The 24,164-nt window shown below is 37.1% G+C and overlaps 1 protein-coding gene across 1 annotated transcript in view; it reads right to left on the bottom strand.

Annotated features, from left to right (window-relative positions):
* The window catches only part of LOC150097443 (F-box only protein 30-like), a 210,001-nt gene that overhangs the window by 177,610 nt on the left and 8,227 nt on the right, over nt 1-24,164 (bottom strand). The window contains exon 2 of the mRNA XM_090407140.1: nt 12,784-12,971. Within this exon, the coding sequence (XP_090263266.1) occupies nt 12,784-12,969 (186 nt within the window). The 5' untranslated portion in view covers nt 12,970-12,971. The remainder of the gene's footprint in view (nt 1-12,783; nt 12,972-24,164) is intronic.

Raw genomic sequence — 24,164 nt, 5'->3', positions numbered from 1 at the left:
AAAATTTTCACTACTTAGATCATTCGTCCCCACAACTACAATTATCTCACTTTATCCCTCTGCAACTTCAAAGCCTCAGTTATATCCATAATATCTTTGACCCTGGATAACATGCTTTAATTACACTAACATCTTTCACACCCTTAATTATAGAATTCCCATAGAGCACAATATCTTTTTTCCTCCTTTTAAACTTCGCATCCCTTACACCCACAGATGCTAGTTTTTATCCTTGGTCTTCTCTCACGTTCTTCTGTGCATGTGTTCCTGCACTTTTCATCTTATGCACACACTCACTTATCTGTTACTAAATAATCTGTCATTCTCATTCGTTGTCATTCAAAATCCCCCCCCCCCATACTTTCTATTCCATAAAAAACATTAGAACATATTGGAATGCTGCAAGATAAATTATACAAATTGGTCAGTTCAAAATAAAATATATTCCGGTTATTTAAAAATGTCAGTTCCTTTGTCCCCAGAGAACCTGTACGGCACAATTTACTCCACATGCTTCTATCAGTTACATTGGGGTATGGTTGTATAAAGAAGGCATGTTTCCTATGAGATTGATCGAACTTAAATGTGAAGTCTTGATTACCACTTAAAAAGTTTCCCAAATTTTTGTAAGGAAACAGTGTCGACTCTATGCTGAGTCAACAATGACCACATAATTTTCTTGTCTAGGATCCACCTTTTACATAAATGCATTTCAAATTTGAGCACATATTCAAAAAGTGCATAAGGGCTTCAACATCACCCCAACATGAATCATAACGAATGTCTACCAACCAAAAATCCTTATTAGTTGCAAATTATGTGCATCCATTTCATATCTACTGCACTATGACTACAAGGTTAATTTTTCACTTATGAAATCCACTGTTATTATCTGACCGACCTTTTGGAACTGTCAGTTACACTAAAGATAATCTGTAAGATTTAAATTGAAACATTTAGTTATTTAAATCAGTGATAACTATCTTGTGGCTATGTTTTCTTATAGTGTAGACTATGAGAAAACATAATCACAAGAAAGTTATTACTAATCTAAATATCCAAATATTAAAATTCCTAAAGATGTTGTAAAAACTATAACTAATAATAAGCTACAAAAGGAAGCTGTGAGCAAGAGGGTGAGGAGTGGTTTCTTTGCATGGAGGGTGGTTGAACAGTGGAATGCATTGTCGGAGAGAGTGATTAGAGCAAGAACGGATAATGAGTTCAAGGAGTGGCATGATACACTTTGTGTTTCCTAAGAACGACCTCCCACGATGAGTCTTTTGACTCCATGGAGGCCTGGATAATAATAATATATTTGAGTTTTGTAGAAGAATCTTGGTGAACAATCATGTCTCATACTGTTGAATCTTATTCTTTTTTTTAAAGTCCATATGATATTTCATTATATAAATCAATTTTTAATGTTGAAATTTAATAACTAAAAATTTGATATTTATGTGTTTCTGAAGTGCAACCTGGTGGCCACACTTCATCACTTGTCTACATCTATGCCCTAAACAAAACTTGAAATTCATGAACACTTACTATTTCTTACTGAAGTATGATGGAATTTTTTTTTTTTTGCAGATCCTATCTACAAAAGGTTGTTAAGCCCATAGTATATTAGTATTGATACCATGGATAGGCAAAGAGTTAGATAATCCAGAAATTTTATCTGGAACCAAACATGGAATTTTTTTTCAAAACATTTCTGGCTTCCATCATTAAGCAGAGTGGTGTTGCTCACACCCAAATAGTGAAATTCATATCCTAATTAAAGACATTCACAAGAAATGACAGTAGGCACACTACCTACTCAGCCAACCTGATATTAATCTTCTGATAAATGATATGACATTCAAGTATCAAACATGCCATCGTTTCCTATTAAAAAAAAAAAAAAAAAAAATGCACATCAAGGATTCAGCATTCTTTCTGTGGAAAATGTCGAGTTAGGCCTAATTTACATGTGTATGACTATCACTGTATTGCTGGTAAAGACATAACAATTTAGGTGCTAGTTTCATTTGTCCAACTTGTTATGGGTTAAAAAAAAAAAAAAAATTACCAGATTATGAAGATGGAGGCTCAGCAGATCTGTTTAAGAAGGAATAATCACCATGTCAATGTACTAACTACTTTTAATGAATTACGTTTTACTGAAACTTTTGAAGATGTGACTTTAGTATGTGAAGGTAAGAGGCTTAAAGCACACAAAATAGTGTTGTCTGCCTGCAGTTCCTTCTTTTATGGAATATTTCTTGAAAACTCTTGTAAACATCCAGTTGTTATTCTCAAAGATATAAAATACATGGATTAAAAATGATAATAGATTTTATGTACAAGGGTGACGTGATCATTTTGCAGGACCAACTTGCTATGCTGCTAAAAGTCTGAATGTTGAGATCTGTACAGAAGTTGCACAGTAGGATACTTCCAGTATTGATATTCAGGAGAAGATTGAACATGACTCAAGTAACCAGGCCTTGTTACTTGCTGAGGTGCAACCAAAAAAACACAGCACAGAATTGCCACAGGTAATTAAGAAGAAAAGAGGAAGACCTCGAAGTAGATATCTTCGTGGGTCTAACAGTAAAGGCATGAAGGCCAATGTGTCATCAAAAGTAAATGAATTAGACACACCAGAAGATACCAACAGGCCAATAAAGTCGTTCACAAGTGAAGGAAGGTTAGAACTGTCAGGATATGATTATCCATTATATAGATTTCTGTTTCTAAATCAAATATATATCCTAGTAAAACTCGGAACTCATTACCATCTATACAGAGTTCAGTGTTGGTAAAAGGATCACAACGAAGTGAAGATACAGTAATAGAAATTGAGGAATCACAGGCAGTGACAGCATCTTTTGACAGTTTGCTCCAAGATCCAATGTTAATCCCAGTAATGAATACGATGCCCGTTCTTAATACTGTTGAGTTAATTGAAACTCGCTTAAATAACATAGAATCAGGGCCAAGTACAGATAGCCAAATATTAGTTCCTTGTTCTGTATCAAAGAATTATCTACTTCTCAAGTTGTACAAAGTATGATAAAAGATATTGAACCTGGCAGCTCACTCTTATTACCTGGAGCTGCAGTTTCACCTTGTGCCAGTTATTCACATCAAGATAGTAGATCTATGATGATGTCTTGGGATACATCCAGGCCTACTGCTGTTAAGCCAAACATTCATAAAATACATGATCAGCAGCTTCCACTACAGGATCAGAATGTTGCTCAGGAGAAAGAAAATGGGTCAATTAATTATCCTTGGATATCCTCATCAAAACAACAGTGTGAGGTCTACTGTAGATGCTGCACAACTAAAAATATCCAAAGACATACTATGAAACTACATGAAAATGTCAGACAGGAATATATATATTGGATGCAGACATAAAAGCAGAGTTGATGATGAAGCAAGAGATGAATTGCATTTGAAATGAAAAGAATTACAGACATACATGGACGAGTGAAAAAGAGTAGAAGGAAAGATGGACATGCGAAAGATATATCGAATGATTTGAGAGTGGCTCTCTATGGAGATTTCATTATTAGAGATGTGGTGAATGTGAAGATGCATAAGGTTTGTTTTCCTGGTGGTAGAATGGAGAGAGTGATTGAAGCATTGGACATAAGGAATAAGAGAGCACAAGAGTTGGTGGTTGTCGTAGGAACAAATGATTTGGATGTAAAACAAGGAAAATGCCAGATTGGATATAAGGAGATTATTAAAGAGAGTAAGAGATAACAGTGTGGTAGGAAAGGTAGTCAGTGTGTTGCCAAGGTATAATAGTGTTGAATTGAGGAGGCGAGCAAAGATTATGAATGATATGTTAGCGTGGTTATGTGAGGAGAATGGAGTGCATTTTGTGAATGTGTGGGAGGAATTTGAGGGACGGATGGAATTGTATAAAGAAGATGGGCTGCATTTAAATGGTTTTGGTGCGAGTTAGCTGGAGAGATTGTTACTGGCAGGAGAGGTAATGACTAATGAATAGATGAGGTTGCGAAGTGATATGAAAGAGCAAAAAAGCAGGGTAGGGAGAGGTATTTGCTCATTTGCAAATGTGGAGGTGAATATTATGAATGAAGTAAATGAGAGAGTGGAGGTAAAACACAAACAAGGAAACGGGGGGAGTCAGGGTGGACGGGGAGACACTTTATGAAACATGCAGATGCCGAATTGAGAGGTGAATGTGTGAGCGGGCAAACACAGATTGAGATGGCCCAGGATGGGTGGGGAGAGTTTAGGTGTGAGGAAAGTTGTAGTATTGGTGGTAATATACAGGAAGTGACTGGGGAAGGTATTGTAGAGTCACATTGCAGGAGTGATGTTTGTAGGACTTGTAGAAGCAGTAATGATTTCTTATGTTTATTCACTAATGCTAGAAGTATTCAAAATAAGGGGAACGAAATTGTTGCTTTGCTTGAACTTATTCGCCCCAAAATTGTTGGCATAAGTGAAAAGTGGTTAGATGATGATGACATCCTGACCGGATATGATATTTTTCGTGAAGATAGACAGGGAAGGAAGGAAGGAAGAGTACTGTTAATGGTAGCAGATGAGTTGTGCCCATCTAAGGTGGATTTGCAAGGTGCAAATAGTGGTCACGGTTTTCAGGAGGTATGGTGTGAGGTATTAGTAAACAGGATGAAATATTTAGTTGGGTGTTGCTATAGACCTGGTAATATGGAGGGTAATGAGAAGGAAATGTATAGGCAAATTGGCCTATCAAGCAAAAAACAAGTTATTGTTATGGGCGACTTTAATTATGGTAACATAGACTGGAAGCAAGAGACTGCATCTGTGTCCATTCAGAGCTCTCCAAATGATATTTGGAGAGGTCTGAATAGTGATAAAGAATATGAATTTTTGGAGTTTTTGAAAGACAATTATCTTAGGCTGCACATAAAGGAAGGTACATGAGGATCAAGAGTATTGGATTTGATCATCTCATCAGATGATGTTATTATAAATGAGGTGTCAAATCTTCCACCAGTTGGTGAGAGTGACCACGAGGTGATCAATTGCAGGGTGACCAGTCATTCAAGGATGTCTGTTAGAAAAGGATATATGTGGAATTATAAGATTGGTAATTACGAAAAACTCAGAAAACAGCTTGCGATAGTAAATTGGAAAGAGAAACTGCATGGAAAGGATATCAATGCTGCTTGGGCCATACTCAAGAACTATTTGGTAGAGGCAATATCAGAGTGTATTCCAAAGGTTAAGAGGATAAACAGAGTAGGTGTAAAATGGATGAATCAAGAGATAAGGTATGCAATCTGGAGGAAGAAGGTATTATGGAAAAAACACAAAATGAGTATTAATAACAACCAGTTGCATGAGTACAGGCGAGGAAAGTGACTAGCTTGATAAGGGTAGCAAAAATGCAGTATGAGCAGCAGTTAGCTAAAGCAGCCAAAAAAAATCCTAAGGAGTTTTTTTCGATATGTGGCCAGTAAAAGAAAGAATGATTATGATAGGATGGGATTGATTGGTGAAAACGGAGGAATGATAACTGCTGCAGAGGATATAGTTGAGATATTTAGTGAGCAATTTATAAAGGTATTTCATTCTTTCTTGTGAATGTGCATCATGCAGAACTTGAAAGCAGTGGGAAAGAAGGAGGAGGAATTGTTAGTAAGTGAACAGGAGGTATATGAGGGACTGGGGTCAAATTCCACTCTTTTGGAATTTGACCAAGTGAGAGACTCATGTTGAAAAGATATGCAAAAGCTGTTGTTAACTCTCTGGCACATTCCCTCACGTATTTTGAAGGAATGTGCCAGAGAGTTAACAACAGCTTTTGCATATCTTTTCAACATGAGTCTCTCACTGGGTCAAATTCCAAAAGAGTGGAAAGAGGGTAAAATTGTTCCAATTCATAAGGGAGGTGATAAGAGTAAGGCTTGGAATTATAGACTAGTCTGTGTGTCTGGAGTTGTGGTTAAGGTATTAGAGAAGTTAGTTAGGACTAAGATTCAAAATTGGGTTGACAACAGAAAAATACTCTTTGGCAGCTAGCATGGATTTATTAAAGGAAGATCGTGCTTTAGCAATCTGCTTACTTTTTATAATAAAGTGATAAATGCGTTGGATAAGGGTGTTGCATATACAGTGGTATATTTAGATTTTGCAAAGGCATTTGATAAATTGCCACATGACAAGCTTGTAATTAAATTCGAATGGATGGGGCTGAACAGTAGATTAGTTCGCTGGATTGGAGATTAGCTGTCTGATAGGCATCAGCGAGTTGTCTATGGAGGAGCGATATCCCAGAAGAGGAAAGTTACTAGTGGTGTCTCAAGGGTCTGTTTTGGGTCCATTGCTGTTTAATTTGTATGTAAATGATATTTGGAGAGGTCTGAATGGTGATATGCAGATGATGCAAAGTTGGGGAGAGCTATCAGGAGTAGAGCAGATGCTGTAGCTTTGCAAGAGGACTTGAATACACTGGATGAATGGGTAAATGAATGGGGATGTCAATTTAATGTTTCAAAGTGTAAAGTTTTGAAATTTGGGAAACAGAGATGGGATGTAAAGTACACATTCAGTGGAAATATCTTGGAAGAGGTAGAAGAGATGAGAGATCTGGGAGTGATTATAGACAAGGACCTAAAATTTCGGGGACATGTTACTAAAATTGTGAAGACAACGCAGCGGATAATGGGAATGATGAGGAGGACACTGACTTGTAGAAGTAAGGATGTTATGGTTCCTTTGTATAAGGCTTTGATCAGGTCACATATGGATTACTGTGCAAAGATCTGGTCACTTGGTTTTCAAAAAGATGAAGATGTGTTGGAAAAAGTTCAGAGGTGATTGACTAAGGTGGTTTCTGGTCTCTGGAATGTAGAGTATGAAGACAGATTGACAAAATGCAATTTGCAGAAATTGGTGGATAGAAGGAGGGGGGGGGGGGATATGATCGAGACATATAAGCTGTTAAGAGGTTATTACCAGATTAATGTTGGGGAGGTTTTGCACAGAATGGGTGAAGACAGCAGGAGAACAAGAGGTCATCCCTGGAAGCTGTATAAGGAGGGTGTGAGCAAGGGAGTGAGGAGCAGGTTTTTTTGCATGCAGAATGGTGAGTGATTGTGAACATATTTAAGGCGTAGTATGATAAACTGTATGTATAACAGTAGATCTCCCACGATGAGTCTTTGACTCCATGGAGGTTTTTATAATAATAATAAAAAAAAAAAACAAGCATACAGAGAAAGAAAGAGAGACATTTATGACCTATAATGCATTAGTATCATGAACTGGTAGAAAGCTGAGGAGAAGCAACCACCCACTGACACTTGATTTGAAGAGACTACTCCACATGATAGCAGTATAAAGAAAGAAAAATTTGTCCTGTAAGTCTGAAATAAACTATAAAGGAATGATAAATAACTATTGCATAAGTTTAATCAGATTGAGAGGAAAGCAGGAAAATTATTGATGCCAATTCTGGAAATATTTGCAGAAAATGCAAGAAGCAGAAACTGAACATCTGTGGAAAACAGAAAATGATCAACTGGAGAGAGATGGGTCATTAATCAATTTAACTTCTCTCCTCTATATAAGACAATTTTTAGCAAGCTCTCGGAAGTGCACCATCCAAACTGTGAGAAAATGGTATTCAATGATTGGATGAATTTCTGATTTTTATGGCATTAAAAGAAGTTCAGAAATAAAGTAAGAAATAAGATGACAATACTAGTGATATGCTTCAGACAAGAATACTTGGAAGTTAAAGATATTCCAAGGCAGAGAGAGAGAGAGCTCATCCTGTCTGGAGAGCTGGGTGTCCAAATTAAGACCAGAAAAAAAGTACTAGAGGTAATTATGTTGCAGAAATGCTGATGTGGAGATCAAAATTTAGGGTTTTTTAAATTTTAACAATTTGCAAAGTTTAAGGTTTGCAAAATGAGAGAGAGAGAGAAATGTAACATACTGTAATTACCCATCTCTTTCCAGTTCACCATTTTCATTTTCATTCTTTATTCATCTTCATTTTCTCATTATTTATTCATTTTCATCTCTTTCCAGTTCACCATTTTCTGTTTTCCATAGACGTTCAGTTTCTGCTTCTTGCATTTTCTGCAAATATTTCCAGAATTGGCATCAATAATTTTCCCACTTTCCTCTCGATTTGATTAAACTTATGCAATAGTTATTACAACATACTGACCGTCACATCCAGTTTATCCTGGCACTAACATATTACTACATAGCCTCCTTAGCCTCTAAAAACCTTGGTGTTCTTTTCCATTCTTAACATTACTTCACTTTCTCTCAACTCCTAATAAAGTCTCAGATCTGACCAACTTACCAACTTTGCAGCACTGTTCCAACATTGGGGGGAGGGGGGGCACCCAAGACCTCTCTAAGAATTCGTGATGATATTCAGAGGAGAGCAATCCACTTAACAGATGACCCTTCCCTCACTTTATCGTAGATGCCATGTTTCAGCACTGTGCCTTTTCTATAGAATAGGTACTTTCATGGGCATTGCTCCTCTGAATTGGCTGCTACCAAATAAGAACTAGAGCAGCCGTTGGCCAACACCCTCCCTACCTCCTTAGGCATGACCTGGAAGTGTGTGTGTGTGTGGCAGTGGGATTACACTGTCAGTTCAGAAATTTTCTGACAGGTTTGGGCATGTATACTTTCTGGAGGCTGGTCTGTATTATCACCATTTTAACTGATGTACCCTTGAAATGGAGGAGGGTCTGGGTCTCTAAGTATAGCAGGAATGCCCTTGAAAGGTGTGAGTGATACCTTGATAGGTATCACTCACACTGCATGGAGAATAGAGGGAGGAACAAAGACTGGAACCCCCACACTGAAGGTCAAACATAACCTTCACCACTTGATAATTCCCAATAAACAGGGTGGTAATGTTTCAGTAAGTGAAGGTTATCTATCTATTACCTAATAAGGATAATTAAGTAATGTCTAAAAGCAGACTGCATTTTTATTCTGCTTAGTCTGCGGAAGTCTTTCCCAACCCAAACTATTTCAACAGATTAGTAAAATATATAAATTCTCCACATTTATGGATCCTTTTTAACCATATACATCTTCTAGCCAACATATAGACAAACATTCAGACACAAGAAAACTATCTGGGACTGAACCAACTCAGGCAGGAGCAAAGGAAAGACTAGGCTTCTTTAGTCTTTTCTCATTTTTATCAAATTATATGTGTGTGTGTGTATATATATATATATATATATATATATATATATATATATATATATATTGTATTTTTTCATTTATTTTTTATAGTCTGGAAACCCTGCTCTAGAGACCAAACACGGAACCTTTTCGGCCACTTCAGGCTTCCAATAAAATACATGGCTGATTTCAACTTATATCACCTACCACTGGACACATGCCATGGAAAGGTTCAAAAAGACATGCGCTATTGCCTAGATGGTGAACCTATGGCACGCGTACCAGAGGTGATATGTCCGAGAATTTTACTGCCATGCCAACGATTTACAGGTGATATCCTCTTATACACTTATAAATTATTCAACTTTTTTTTTTTTTAATTATTACCATACATACAAGTTAAATTTTGTTTTATTTTACACAAGAGAGCAGCTATGAAGATGTGCACATAACCCAAAGACAAATGCAACCGATAATTGTTGAATTGAAATGCTAATTCTCTTCAATCGAATTCCATAACATCTGAAACTGTCATAACAACATTCACTATACAGGTCTTGATTAACGTGATTAATTAATCCGTCGATGTTATCACGTTAATCAAATATAATAATCAATGGTACAAATTACAACTCGTCCATGATTGATTACTATTAATAATCTGCTTTATATGGTACTCTTTTAGGAAAGATAAAAAATGAATGCAATGTAAATGTTTAATAAATGCTTGTGCCTACATTAGTTACTGCAATTTTTTTTATCAAAAAAAGTTATCAAGAGTCTGAACAGTTTTAGTTTTTTTCTTATATGCATATATTCTATGATAACAAGTAAAATGATTCTCTAGACCTCAGCAAACAAGCATTCTTCAATTAACATCTGGATCCATTAATTGATGCATAAGGGATTCTAAACTGTGAAATCTTTTGAATTTGAATCCAATAATTCTTTAACATCTTCTGCATCAACACCATCAAAACCAAGGTCTTCACCAATTGCAATGATTTCTTCAACCACGTTGTTCACAGGATGTTGAAAACCACCTAAGTCACTATCGCATTTTGGCAAAAGATTTGTCCAAATGGCTCTCATGCAGCTAGAAGACACTTGCTCCCAAAAGTCATGAATGTTTTCAATTGTGTGTTTAATGCTAAAATTTTTCCAAAATTCTTGGAGATAATCGCATTTTCTCCTGTTGTTGTTTCTACTGTCTTTGAGAATGTCTTTTTAAGATAATAGGCTTTGAAAGTTGTAATGACGCCCATGTCCATGGGTTATAGCAATGATGTCGTATTTGGTGGAAAAAATAAAACTTTCACATTCTCACACAGCTCATTAAGAGAATTTGAATGACCAGGTGTGTTATCTAAATATTTTTTTTAAATACAGCAGAACAATTGGAGTTTGTAGTACACCTACTCTTAATGCTGCATGGGAAGGAATGATGTCATCATGCTCATGACTTTCTTTCTCTCAGCCAGGAAACACTCTTCGAGGCTTGCATGTTTTTACGTGGTAAATTTAAAGGTGCGTTAATTAAAACTCTTGCCGCGTATATCGAGGGATTGTCACAAGTAATTTCGCTGCGTTAATCAAATACCACGTTAAACGCGGGATACCTGTATATATATTTCTTAGTTTTAACACATTCACAATGGGGTGCCATTTATCGTTCGATGGAACTTTACCAGTGCGCTCAACTTGCACAAAGTTTCAACCCATGGTTGAATTTTATTGCTGCTTGTTTGCGTTTGAGCTGGCAGAAGAACTCACACACCATTATATGGCATGTTTCAATTCCTAGTAGAATTTTATTCGAAGTTAGCCTTTGTGATCTGTCATAATGACATCGAGATTTCAAATGCAGTAAAACAAACACTTATTTCATGTAATTAAAAAATTGGACAATAGTTTTTAGTTACTGTGTTTCAGGTGCAATATATTGTTTTGCTCGAGTCTATACAGCATGGTTTCTGTGAGAGGAAACGTGATTCGTTATTTAACGCCGTTTTTATTCCAGCTGTCTCTAATTGCACTATTTGTCGAGAAATATATTACACAGACTGCAAAAGCCTCTGTACATTATTCAGGAATACAATAAAACTACTTGTTTTTCTTGCATCTGCAGTATAATGGCTGTTAGGGAGGGCGTGTTTTTAACCAAGGAGAGCGAGTCACTATCTCCTCAACGTGAACATGTTTAAACATTTTTCGTGTGCGAGGTATATGCAGAATTTAATGTATTTTTTCGTAAAGTAAAATCAGGGGTGCGAGTTATATGAGTTATGCAAGGAAAAGTTATATTCGAGTAAATACAACAAGATTTTCGTCAACAAGTTGACATCCTTCTGATGCTTCCCCCGCTCAGCTGACTTCTATGGTGAGCTACAATGCATAAATATTTTTCTCGCTACCATTTTTTTTCAAACTAACATCATTAAAATCAATTTAATAATACAATAATAAATTTTACACTGAATGATATTATAAATTTATATATAAATAAATAAATATAAATAAAAGAATATACTGTATTATTTATAAAATTATAAATAATTATTTATATTTATATATATATACATATATTATAAATTTATAAATAAATAAATAAATACATTTTTATTAATTTTCCCCTATTAAAAACTGCCCAGCATGTCAGCAACTCAATTTGTAAATTTTTGGCACGCACACATAAAAAGGTTTGCCACCATAGCACATTGACATTTGCAAGGGGTTTCAATTGTGTTTGGCATCAAGGCCTGCTTCACCAAGTGCCTTCGTTTCGTTTACCGGCCATCCACTATAATTGGATAGTTAGCTTTCTAGTAATTCAGTGTATGTCATGGTGGACAGCACCCTTTCTTCGAGCTTTGCCACCAACGCAGAAGTGCCTCAGCACTCCATTCTACCACCTACCCTCTTTCTCTTACATGTAAATGACCTACTCTGAATCACCACCAATTCTATCCACAGTTTTGCCAATGATAGCACACTTCATTCACCTCACTCCTCTGACAAGCCATGTAGTTCTCAGATCCAAAAGATCACAATCATCTGCAACAGTGTCTTAAACACTGATCTCCATTCTATCTTTCAATAGGGCAACAATAACCTGGTAACCTTCAACACTACCAAAATGCAGTTCTTCCTTTTCTCTCACAAAATGGATCCCAGCTCACCCTCCCTTATCCTCAGTAATACATACATCCCTAAACAGGATCAGATTTCTCTCCTTGGATTAACGTTTGCCTGCAGTCTCTGGCACGAACACATTACATCCACAGCTTCCATAATGTGTTTCTAAATAACTTCAACCTCCAGCTCTTTAAGAAAAATATCAATCGATTCCTTCTTTCTCAATCCTTATATACACCTCATACACAGCACTGATGTGCTATAGCTTTCTGTACCTTTCATGTGCAAGATTTTTAAAAAAATCCAGTACTTCCAGGTAATGGCAGAACAGATAATAGAGATTATTGAATAATAAAAACAAAAAAAAATATATATATATATATTTTTTGTCTAGTGCTATTTTAGCTCTGAAATAAAGCAGTTAACATGTAAAAATTAAATCATCAGTGAAAAACTACTTACCATCTCATTACAGCAGAGGAGTCTGTGCTCAGGTCTCTTGCAAAAGTGAAACCTAGCTCCACAGTCTAAATCACAATAAACAACTGTACAACTATGTCCTGGTTGAGGACGAACAGTACATTTTTCTATTTTGATACACTCAAAGCAATGTTGGTGGATTCCTTCTAATGAAACAGTATCTTCCATTTCTAAACAAAAGATAATATTTAAGACAATACTCCTTTAAATATTTAGATGGGTTTGAAATTCAACTGAAACATTAAATGTGTGTATCTGATTTTTTATTATTATTATTCAAACATCTTCATGGAGTCTTAAGATGCTATAGAGATGCTTGGAGATACAATGAAGAAAGTTCATCATACCAGTTGATGCTTTCCATGTTCTTACCTCTTTCAATAACTTATCTTTTTATTGCTGATTTTCATAGAAAACTTATTACACTAGTTATTCATTTACGTAAAGCAGTGATAAAGACTTGTACTGGATTTATTTAGAAGTATAGAGTTCTGAGTTTGACATCAGGTTTAATGCCATTTTCTTCCATAATGTGAATCATGTAGATGATGAAAAACAGTGTGTATCCCTTTGTCGTACACCTGAGTTTAAATCAATTCTAACAGCAGATCTACAATTAAGTAGAGACAACTCTGTATAACATCCCAGTTTCCTGATTATCCATTAACACCATACATTACCTCAATAACGCAACTGGAAGAACAATGGTACACTGCACCTATTGATTGGAAAAGTAATGAGTTTGATTCTTGTCATGATGAAAGGAATCTTTATATGGGCTTTTTCAAATGAAAGTGAGTTAGCCAATCTCATACAGGAGGAAGCAGGTTTTTTCCTCTTAGAAACTATAGTTTTTTTCACCCTGAATACAAGCAAATCAGCCATAAAAACACAATTTACAGACCATATACAACTAGTATATGGGGTGTATGGAGTGGTAGCACCTTGGTATCGATGTCAGCCGCTGATCTCAGGGTCAGGATGTTGGGCTCTGGTCCTCACATACACTCAATTCTCACTTATGGCTCCAAGAAGTTGGTAGTGCACACCAGCGGCCACACCCCCGTAAACCGTCTCGGCTGGCGGACTAAACTAAGTGAGGGTATCAGCAATATAGAATGCTGTAAATAGGGAATGTCACCCCTTATGTGCATGAAGTCTGGAATAGCCAAGATGGCAGAAGAATCAACACTGACTGATCAATGACATCAAGGGATGACAGTAAGATGTGTGGCACATCGAGGGCACACTCCTGACATCTAAGGGACTTGTGGCCAGCCGTCGTGGGAGAGATCGGAGCCTCACCACGTATTTATCCATTGTCAACCATGAAACACACCATGTCACAATATGAAGTTAGAGATGTGGTTGAGACCCCTGCAGCCATCAGCTCTTATAGCTACAGGGAAGAAAAGCTTGAAACTGGGAATTGTAAAACAAGAACTACTAAGGTAGTGTACGAAGATAATATCCCAAACCCTCCAGGGAGGATATTCTCAGATATCCCTTGTCTGAAAACCAGGAGCAATCTCTTGAAAAAAAATAGTAACATGGAATGTCAGAACACTCTATGAGGCAGACAAAGTAGATAACCTACTCCGGGAATTAGAAGTGATGAAGGCTGATATTGCAGGTATCAGTGAAGTGAGGTGGCGAGATACAGGCATAATAATAAGAAAAAATCACACTATAATCTACTCTGGCAGTGACTTGCACCTTAATGGAGTAGTGCTTGTCCTAAGTAATAGAATTGCAAAATCTCTACAGGGATATTGGCCCATAAATGACAGAATCATAACAGCCAAAATAACTGCAACCATTCAACCTATATATTATCAAGCATATGTACCAACCCAAGATCACCCAGATGAAGAGTTGGAACAATTTTATGAAGACATCCAAACTGCAATCTCCAGTGCTAAGTCAGATGATGTTATTATACTGATGGGCGACCTAAATGCAAAAGTGGGCTCAGAAAAAATCTCATTTTGCATGGGAAACCAAGGGCTTGGAATCAGAAATGAAAGAGGTGAAAGATTAATTCAATTCTGTGAAACCAATGACCTAATAATTGCCAACACACTGTTTAAACATCCTCCCAGAAGACTATATACCTGGACAAGCCCTGGGGACATCTATAGAAACCAAATTGACTATATAATAATAAGCAAAAGATTCCGAAATGCAATAACACAAACAAAAGCATATCCTGGAGCAGACATAGGATTGGACTACAACCCAGTGATTGCAAAAATCAAAATAAAACTTAAGATACCAAGCCAACCATTCAAGAGAGTAACTTATAATTCAGACTCACTTAACAACCAAGAAGTTAAAGACTGCTTTATAAAAGAATTCACAGAATCCCTTAACAAGTCTGACACCACAACTCACACAGAAAATAGAACGCCAATTGATGAAATTAACATGAACTGGCAAACATTCAAGAATAGCATCAATGAAGCAACCAAAAATACACTCCCACAATTAAAAAGGAAAAGGAATAAACATTGGATGAATGAAAAAATACTGACGTTGATGGAACAAAGAAAAGTTAAACAAACCTGAATATAAAAGCATGAATAAAGAAATAAAAAAAGAATGCAGGAAAGCCAAAGAGGAATGGATTAAATAGAAATGTATAGATATAGAAAACCTTGATAGAAAACACAGAAGCAGAGAAATGCACGAAAAATCAGAGAAATGACAAGCAGGACAAATACAGCAAAGATTTAGAGACTCAAGAGAACATATTCTAATGGATAAAAAAGAAATCATGGAAAGATTGTGGATTGAATACACAAGGAAATTATATGAACAACAAAGAAATGATATTCCTGAACAGACTGATTTAGAAGGACCATCCATTTTACTCTGTGAATTTGAAAATGCCGTCAGAAAACTAAAACCACATAAAGCTGCAGGAATAGATAACATCTTGGCAGAAATGGTTGAAGGCTCTCGATGAAGGAGGACTGAAATTTCTAACAAAATTATGCAATAAAATATACAAGACTGGATTTCTACCCAAAGATATTAATCACTCAATTTTTGTTCTAATTTCCAAAAAAACAAAAACTACAAGATGTGAAGAGTTCAGGACAATCAGCCTCATCAGTCAAGTATCAAAAGTCCTTCTATACGTTATTCTTGAAAGAAATAAAAGAAAATTAAATATAGAAATAAATGATACACAAAGTGGCTTCAAAGAAAATGTAGGTACAAGAGAAGGTATTTTCAACGTCAGAACCATCATAGAAAGATATCTAGAAAAACAAAAAGATGTGAACCTCTGCTTCGTAGATTACAAAAAAGCATTCGACAATGTCCAACATGAACAATTAATTGAAATCCTTTCAAAAATAGGTATGGATGGAAAAGACATTAGGCTATTACCTAATCTTTACTGGGAACAGACTGCATCTTTGAGAATAAATAGAGAAACCTCAGAAAAATTCCCAGTTCAGAAAGGTGTGAGATAACTCAATGAAGCAGCCAAAAATACACTCCCACAATTAAAAAGGAAAAAAGATATTCTAATGGATAAAAAAGAAATTGGGTGCTGCTATAGGCCAGGTGATGGAAAGGATGGTGGAGACAGTATGCACAAGCAAATAGAAGAAATGGGTGGAAGGAGGGTGATTATTATGGGAGATTTCAACTATGGTCGCATTGATTGGAGTGAGGAGAGGACACACGGGAGGAATGAACTGGATTTTATGCGGTTATTAAGGGATAACTATCTGCGACAGCATGTAATGGAAAATACTAGGGGGTCAGAGAGTGCTTGACCTAGTAATTACATCTGAGGATTTGGCTGTAACAAATATGACCACACTGCCACCAATCGGTGAGAGTGATCATAGGGTCTTAACTTGGGAGGTGGCTAAAGGTGTAGAATTTTCAATTAAGACAGGGTACATGTGGAATTATCGGGCTGGAAAGTATGACAAGCTTAGGAGTTTGATTGGTTCAATGCCATGGCATGTACAACTGCAAGGAATAGAAGTTGATAGTGCATGGGAGGTAGTTAAGAAGTGCTTGCATGAAGCAATGGCTGACTGTATACCTAGAGTCCGAATAATAAATCAAGTAGGGGTTAAATGGATGAATAACACCATTAAGCTTGAGTTGCAAAAAAAGAAACAACTATGAGGGAATTTAAGGAGAAGGGTGACCGGCAGGCACATGAACGGTATAAAGCGCAGGCCAGAAGGGTGTCGAGTGTGGTAAGAAAAGCAAAAAAGGATTACGAAAGAACATTGGCCATGCAGGCTAAAGAGAATCCTAAACAGTTTTTTAGATATGTAGCAAGTAAAAGGAAAAATGTACATGGCAGATTGATTTTAAAGAATGCCGATGGTAGGGAGGTAACTGAATCAGTTGAGATAGTTGAGTTACTGAGTGAGCACTTTGCAAAAGTATATCATCCAGGTGGTGACATTGCAGAAACGAATAAACCAGTAGATTATACGGGAATTGTGGTTAATGAAGTGGAGGTGAGTAGTCTATTGCATAACCTCAATGTCAATACATCTGTGGGATTGGATGGTATACCAGCTCGTGTTGTACGAGAAGCAGCTAAAGAATTGTCAGTACCCTTGACCATTTTGTTTAATTTGAGTCTCGGGTCTGGGTTAGTCCCGAGCGGGTGGAAAGAGGGGAAAATAATTCCACTGCATAAAGGTGGTTCCAAGACTGCTGTTGTAAATTACCGACCGATTAGCATATCAGGAATCATCGTCAAGGTCTTAGAGAAATTAGTCAAGAAAAGAATACAGGATTGGATAGATGAAAATGGGATATTGTATGGGGGACAACATGGTTTTGTGAAGGGTAGATCATGCCTCAGTAACTTGCTCACGTTTTATAACACAGTGACGGCTGAACTGGATAGGGGTAATGGGTTTACAGTGATACTACTGGACCTTGCCAAGGCCTTTGATAGGATACCACATGGAACCCTAATCAGTAAACTGGAGCAGATGGGTATAGATATAGGGTTGGTGAGATGGATAAGAGGGTGGTTGAAGGAGAGATATTAAAGAGTGGTTTATTCAAGAGTGGAGTCTAAAAGACGTCTTGTGACTAGTGGAGTGCCACAGGGCTCTGTTCTTGGACCACTGCTTTTCAATTTGTTCATCAATGATATTGGAAAGGATCTGAGAGGAAGTGTTCACTTGTTTGCTGATGATGCAAAGTTGGGTAGAGCAATTGTGAGTGCACAGGATGTCAAAATTTTACAGGATGATTTGGATAGCTTGGAGAACTGGGCTAGGAAAAATGGATGTCAATTTAATGTGGCAAAGTGTAAGGTTATGCACTTTGGGGTGAAAAGAATAGCAGCAGTATATCGCATTGGTGGAACCATACTCCAGGAGATTGATGAGGCCAGGGATTTGGGAGTGTTGGTGGATAGGGAATTGAAGTTTAGGGGGCACATTGCAAAAGTAACTAAAACAGCTCACCAAATCACTTGGCTTCTGAAAAATACTTTAACATGCAGAGACGAACAAGTTGTTGTTCCTCTGTATCGAGCCTTGATAAGACCCCATCTGGACTTCTGTGCCCAGCTATGGGCACCAGGGTTTCTTCGTGATGGGGAGGAAGTGGAGAGGGTCCAGAGACGAGTGACCAAGATGATAGCAGGTCTGTGGAATGAACCTTATGAGAATAGGTTGATGATTTGTGGGTTGCAGAAATTGGACGATAGGCGAAGGAGGGGTGATATGATTGAGACATTCAAATTACTGAAGGGTTTTTATAAGATTGATCCAGAAGATATTTTTGAAAATATGACTGGTGGTGGGAGGACTAGGGGCCATGCATGGAAGCTGGGCAAGAGCGTGGTTGACAAGGGTGTTAGAGCTAGGTTCTTTACTTGGAGAGTGGTAAATGAGTGGAATAAGCTTCCAGAGTCTGTTGTGGGTGCTACGACCGTGAATGAGTTCAAGGCAAGGTATGATAGATACTGTGTGAATGTTGAATAGTTGTTCTTGACATGATGTTAGGGCCTCCCTCGATGAGTCTGTCGACCCCTTGGAGTTTCCTGGAACAATAATAATAATAATAAATAATAATAATTCTCTTTAACCTATACACAGAAGAAATATTTAATAAAATTAGTAACCTCAAAGGAATCACTGTAGGGGGCAGAAATATTAATAACCTAAGATATGCAGATGACACGGTTCTTCTAGCTGAAAACAAATATGACCTCAAAACTCTTATAGATGAAACCCTCAAGTATAGTGAACAGTATGGCCTCAGTTTCAACTTTAAAAAGACAAAAATCATGATAATTTCAAGAGAAAAGAAAATACCAAAAATATGCATCGATATAAAAGGAAATAAATTAGAACAGGTGAAAAAATACATATACCTCGGACACTTGATCACAGAGAATGGCAGGGCAGAAGATGAAATTAGAAAAAGGATTGAAATCGCAAGGTCAACTTTCAACAGTATGAAAAATCTACTAACATCTAGAGAATTAAATCTAAAAACAAGACTAAGAATCTCCAAATGCTACATATGGCCTACGTTATTATCTGGAGTAGAGACATGGACACTCTCCAATCTGAGTGTGAAAAAACTGGAGGCCTTTGAAATGTGGATGCTACGAAGAATTATGAGAATATCATGGAAAGAAAAAAAGACAAATGAAGAGGTATTAGAGATGGCAGGCGTCAACAGGAGCATGATGAAAGAAATTAAAAAGAGAAAAGTCAGATATTTTGGACATATTCTGAGACATAACTGCCTACAAAGGACACTTCTCGAAGGAACTGTTGAGGGAAAGAGAAAGAGAGGAAAACAAAGACTGGAGTGGATGAAAAATATAGAAGACTGGACCTATCTCTCATATGAGGAATGCAGCAGAGAGGTGCAGAATAGGACATGGTGGAGACACATATGGTAGTCAATCTCCTGGAAGGAGAAGACACCTGACAGGACAGGACAGTGGGGATAGAAGTTTGTGTGTTGGTAGTAGTAGGGTTGTGCAGTTAGAGAATTAAGTAAGAGAGATGGTGAGTTGTCGTGGATTAGTGTGCCCTCCCACGATGAGTCCTCAAACTCCTTGGAGGTGTCACATAATGGTTATGATCATATGGTTTTGAACTACTCTCTTTACTCCTTATATCCTTTCCATGTCTACAAAATGTAAAATACATAGTTTTGTTACAGTCCATGATTTCTCAACTATTTCTTGTATCTTCTTACTATATGAATTTGTGCACATTTTTCAGAACCTGAAAACCTTATTTGGCCTGTATCCAGCTGGTTCTCCTCTAAATTTCTCTTTCGCAACTTTTCTTAGTCTCCCCTCTCAAGAATTATAGTAATAATTATTATTAACATCTGACCTCCATGAAGTCAGAGACTCATCGTGAGAGATACACACTGTTGTATACAATGCTCATCTAAACGTGCCTTAAACTAATTCAAAGTGCCTACATTCACAATGCACTCGGGCAATGCATTCCACTCACCAACCACTCCCCATGCAAAGAACCTGCTCCTCTGCTCTCATCCTCCTTATACATTTCCCAGTAATGGCCTCTTGTTCTACACCCCTCCCTCTCCCATTCTATGAAAAATCTCTTCCATGTCAACCTGATATATACATTGGCATTGTAACCTTTTTATTTCTGCATGTCAGGATCATCTGCATTATTGCCATTATCCAATGTGACGTCTTCACAACTTGTGCAACGTGGACCCTGAATTTCAGGTGCTTGTGCACCATTACTCCTTATCTCTCATCTCCTATACTTTCATTAAAGTATCCCCCACCAAGTGTATACTTTGCATCCCATCGTTGCTTACCAAATCTCAAAACCTTACACTTTGCAACATTGAACTGACAGTTCCACTTACCTGCCCATTCATGCAATCTATTCAAGTCCTCTTGTAAGGCCGAAACATCTGCTTGACTCTGCATTGCTCTCCCCAGTTTTGCATCATCTGTAAACAACTGCATATTACTAGTTAAACCAATCCCAATATCATTAACATACAAATTGGACAACAATGGTCCCAAAACTGACCACTGCGGCACACCTTCCTCTTTCTGGATACTGCAACTCCATATACAATTTCCTGATACCTATCTGACATTGTCACTGATCCAATTCAAAAGTCTGTTATCCAATCCCATCTGTTTCAATTTATTTAACAGCTTGTCATATGGCAGTCTATCAAAAGCTTTCACAAAATGGTGACCTGGTTGGCCAAGTGGTTAGCTTATCCACTCTCCAGCCAAAAGGCTGTGGGTTTGAATCCACCTTGGGCATGGATGTTTGTGATTGTCTGTGAAAATGTTTGTGGTGGTGGTCGGCAGTAGATGGCACTGGTGTAGGTAATGAAGGTAGTTGCAGTTGGTGGAGACGTAGAGTTGTAGAGTAGGTATCTTCCCTCGATGAGTCTTTGGACTCCCTGGAGGTGTTACGTAATAATAATAATAATAAAAAATCTAGATACATCAATGTACATGCATCTTCCTTGTCCAAGGTATTTGTCACCGTGTTATAGTACATAAATTAATAAAACATGATCTCCCTTTAATAAACCTTTATGCAGTGGTACAATTTTACCTTCTTTCCACTCCCTTGGAATCTGTGCTGTTGTAACACTTATTAAACAAGCATGCCAATGCTACTACCAATTCCCTGAAACATTCCCTTAAGAGGCATGGTGATATGTCATCAAATCTTATTGCATTATTGACATGATGGTTATTTCCTCAAATACCTCCTGCTCACTCACGATTAAGCCATTCTTCCCTACATCCTCTGCACTTAAGTTCCTCCTTTGGCTCGGGACCAAAGCATGTTATGCGAGACACCAGAGTCAAAAACAATCTTAAATCCAATTTACCTTATCAATTAAATCAAATGACCAGTGCAAAAATTGTATGAGTTAAAATTGGGAAAATGAAAGATAGATATAGAATACAATGTTGGTCTACTTTAGACCATAAGTGTTGTTGCTGATCCGAAAGTTATTGCAGGCATTTTGGGAGAAAATTATGCCAGAATCTCAGCAACAACACATCCATTATGGTCTAAGGTAGACAAATGGCGAGAAACTTAAAAGAGTTCTTTTAATGTCTAACCCTTGTGCAGTAGGGCCTGATGACATCTATCATGAAATGATAAAACATCTTCCATCATCTTCAATGGATCTCCTTCTCTTAATATACAACAGAATATTTGCAGAGGAAGTATTTCTGGTTTCTTGGCATAAGTCAGTTGTCACTGCTATCCCAAAACCAGGAAAGGATCCAACACAAGCAAATAATTATTGACCTATTGCTCAACCTAACTTTAGACCATTTGGTCATCTGTTCAGAAGCTTTTATAAGAGATGCATTCCTGAAACAAGAATATCTGGTTTCAGTTTTCTTCAACATCGGAACAGCTTATGACATAGCTAGAGATATGGCATATTAAAAGACCTCTATAACCTAGACCTCAGAGGACACCTTCCTGTATTAATTAAAAACTTTCTTTCCAGGTAAACTTTCCAAGTCAGAGTGGGAAGTATGCTATCGCTGCCATATCATCAAGAGCAGGGTATTCCCCAAGGATCTGTCATAAGTGGGATACTTTTTACTATCAAAGTTAACTTAATCACCAAACAGCTTCCACCGTAGACAATGCTCTATATATGTTGAAGACTTGAGAATTTACTGTCACTCTTGCAATATGAAGGTAAATGAAAGATAACTTCAGCAAGTAATCGATCATGTTTCTCTATGGTCTCATAGTAATGGGTTCAGGTTTTCAACAGAAAAAAGTGTTTGTGTACAGTTCTGTCAAAAATGCACTCTTCGCCAGATCCCGAATTAAGAATGGGACAAACTATTATTCCAGTAGAAACAAAAGCGAAGTTCTTGGGACATTTTTGACAGAAAACTTACATTCTTTACACATTTGTCAACTAAGAGCATCGAGCATTGTCAACTAAGAGTGTACGAGAGCATCGAATATCCTTTGCACTTTATCCTCTACTGCATGGAGTGCAGGTCAATCCTCATTACTTTGTCTTTATTGTATGCTTATACGTTCAAAGCTGGTTTATTGGTCTTCAGCCTATGGTTCTGCAAGGCAAAATATCCTGCAATAGTTGGATCCCATCCATCATCAGTATACAGATAGCTACTGGTGCCTTTCACACATCTCCCACTCAATGTCTTTACGTTGAAGCAAATGAATCAGCTCTATCACTTAGATGGAAACAGTTGTCTCTTAATTATGTCCTAAAGATAGTCGCTTCCCGATCATCCTACATGGATTACTATCTTTTCTTTGCATTGGGAAGCTCAATATCACACATGAAAGACAGTCATACCTCCTTTTGGTAAGCATGTTAAAGAGACTATGCAAGCTGTTCGCGTGAATGTTGACAATATAGCAAAATCTGCAAACAGACTTAAAACATGATGACTGCAGACTATTAGCATACTGCATACAGAGATGATATGATAAAGACCTACAAACTAATGAACAAATAATACAGAGTATGGAGAAGATGAGAGGGCATCCATGAAAGTTGAAGATGAATGCAGCAAAAAAGGGCAAAAGCTAGATTTTTCTTTATAGTATAGTGCATGATTGGAATAGTTTGCCTTTGGAGGTTTACCTTTTTAGTGATTTTCCATTAAACTATCTACAGCAGGAAATAATGATATTTCTCGGATGTTTATATTAGATGTAACATTTGAATTAATAAGTAATTATACACTAAACAAAATAACAATATTCTTGTACAGAATTTTACTTGCCATCAAATTCCTGATGTGTACCCTTAAAGGTGTAGAGAATATTATGATAGTAATATAATATTACTCATAATAATATGAAAAGTTTACATTACTAAAGCCAACAATTTTAATCCAAATTAATCTGTTATCCATCAGGACCTGGAATACTGTCAGATTTTAGATTACAATCTTCTAAGGCACTTCTTACTGTATCGATCCATCTAGACCATGGTCTTCCTTTGGGTCTTTTTCATGCCATCTTGATAAAAAACACTTGTTTTGCTAACTTTTCCTCTCCCATTCTGTTTAAATGACTTTACCAAATGAGATTAGCTCTGCTCACGCATTCCTGAATATTAACAATGTCAAGTTCTTTCCTAATATTCTCATTTTTAATATGACTCTGCCACTAATGCCATTTGTTCAATCCCCAAATCTTTTTCAGAAAATAAGACTGGAGGCTTTGGAAGGCAGTCACACTAATGGTTTTGAAAGCATATGGTGTGAGGTAGAGGTGGGCAAGACAGGATATTTAGTGGGACATTGCTACAAGCCAAGGAGCACAGAGGGTGCAAGAAGAATGATTGTTAGAGAT

Source organism: Typopeltis vanoorti, chromosome 17 (assembly GCF_054136105.1).
Source record: "Typopeltis vanoorti isolate ZY-2024b chromosome 17, IOZ_Tvanoo_1.0, whole genome shotgun sequence".
NCBI classification, from domain to species: Eukaryota; Metazoa; Arthropoda; class Arachnida; order Uropygi; family Thelyphonidae; genus Typopeltis; species Typopeltis vanoorti.
Note: the sequence above shows the minus strand (reverse complement) of the source record. Positions and strands in the feature narration are given on the sequence as shown.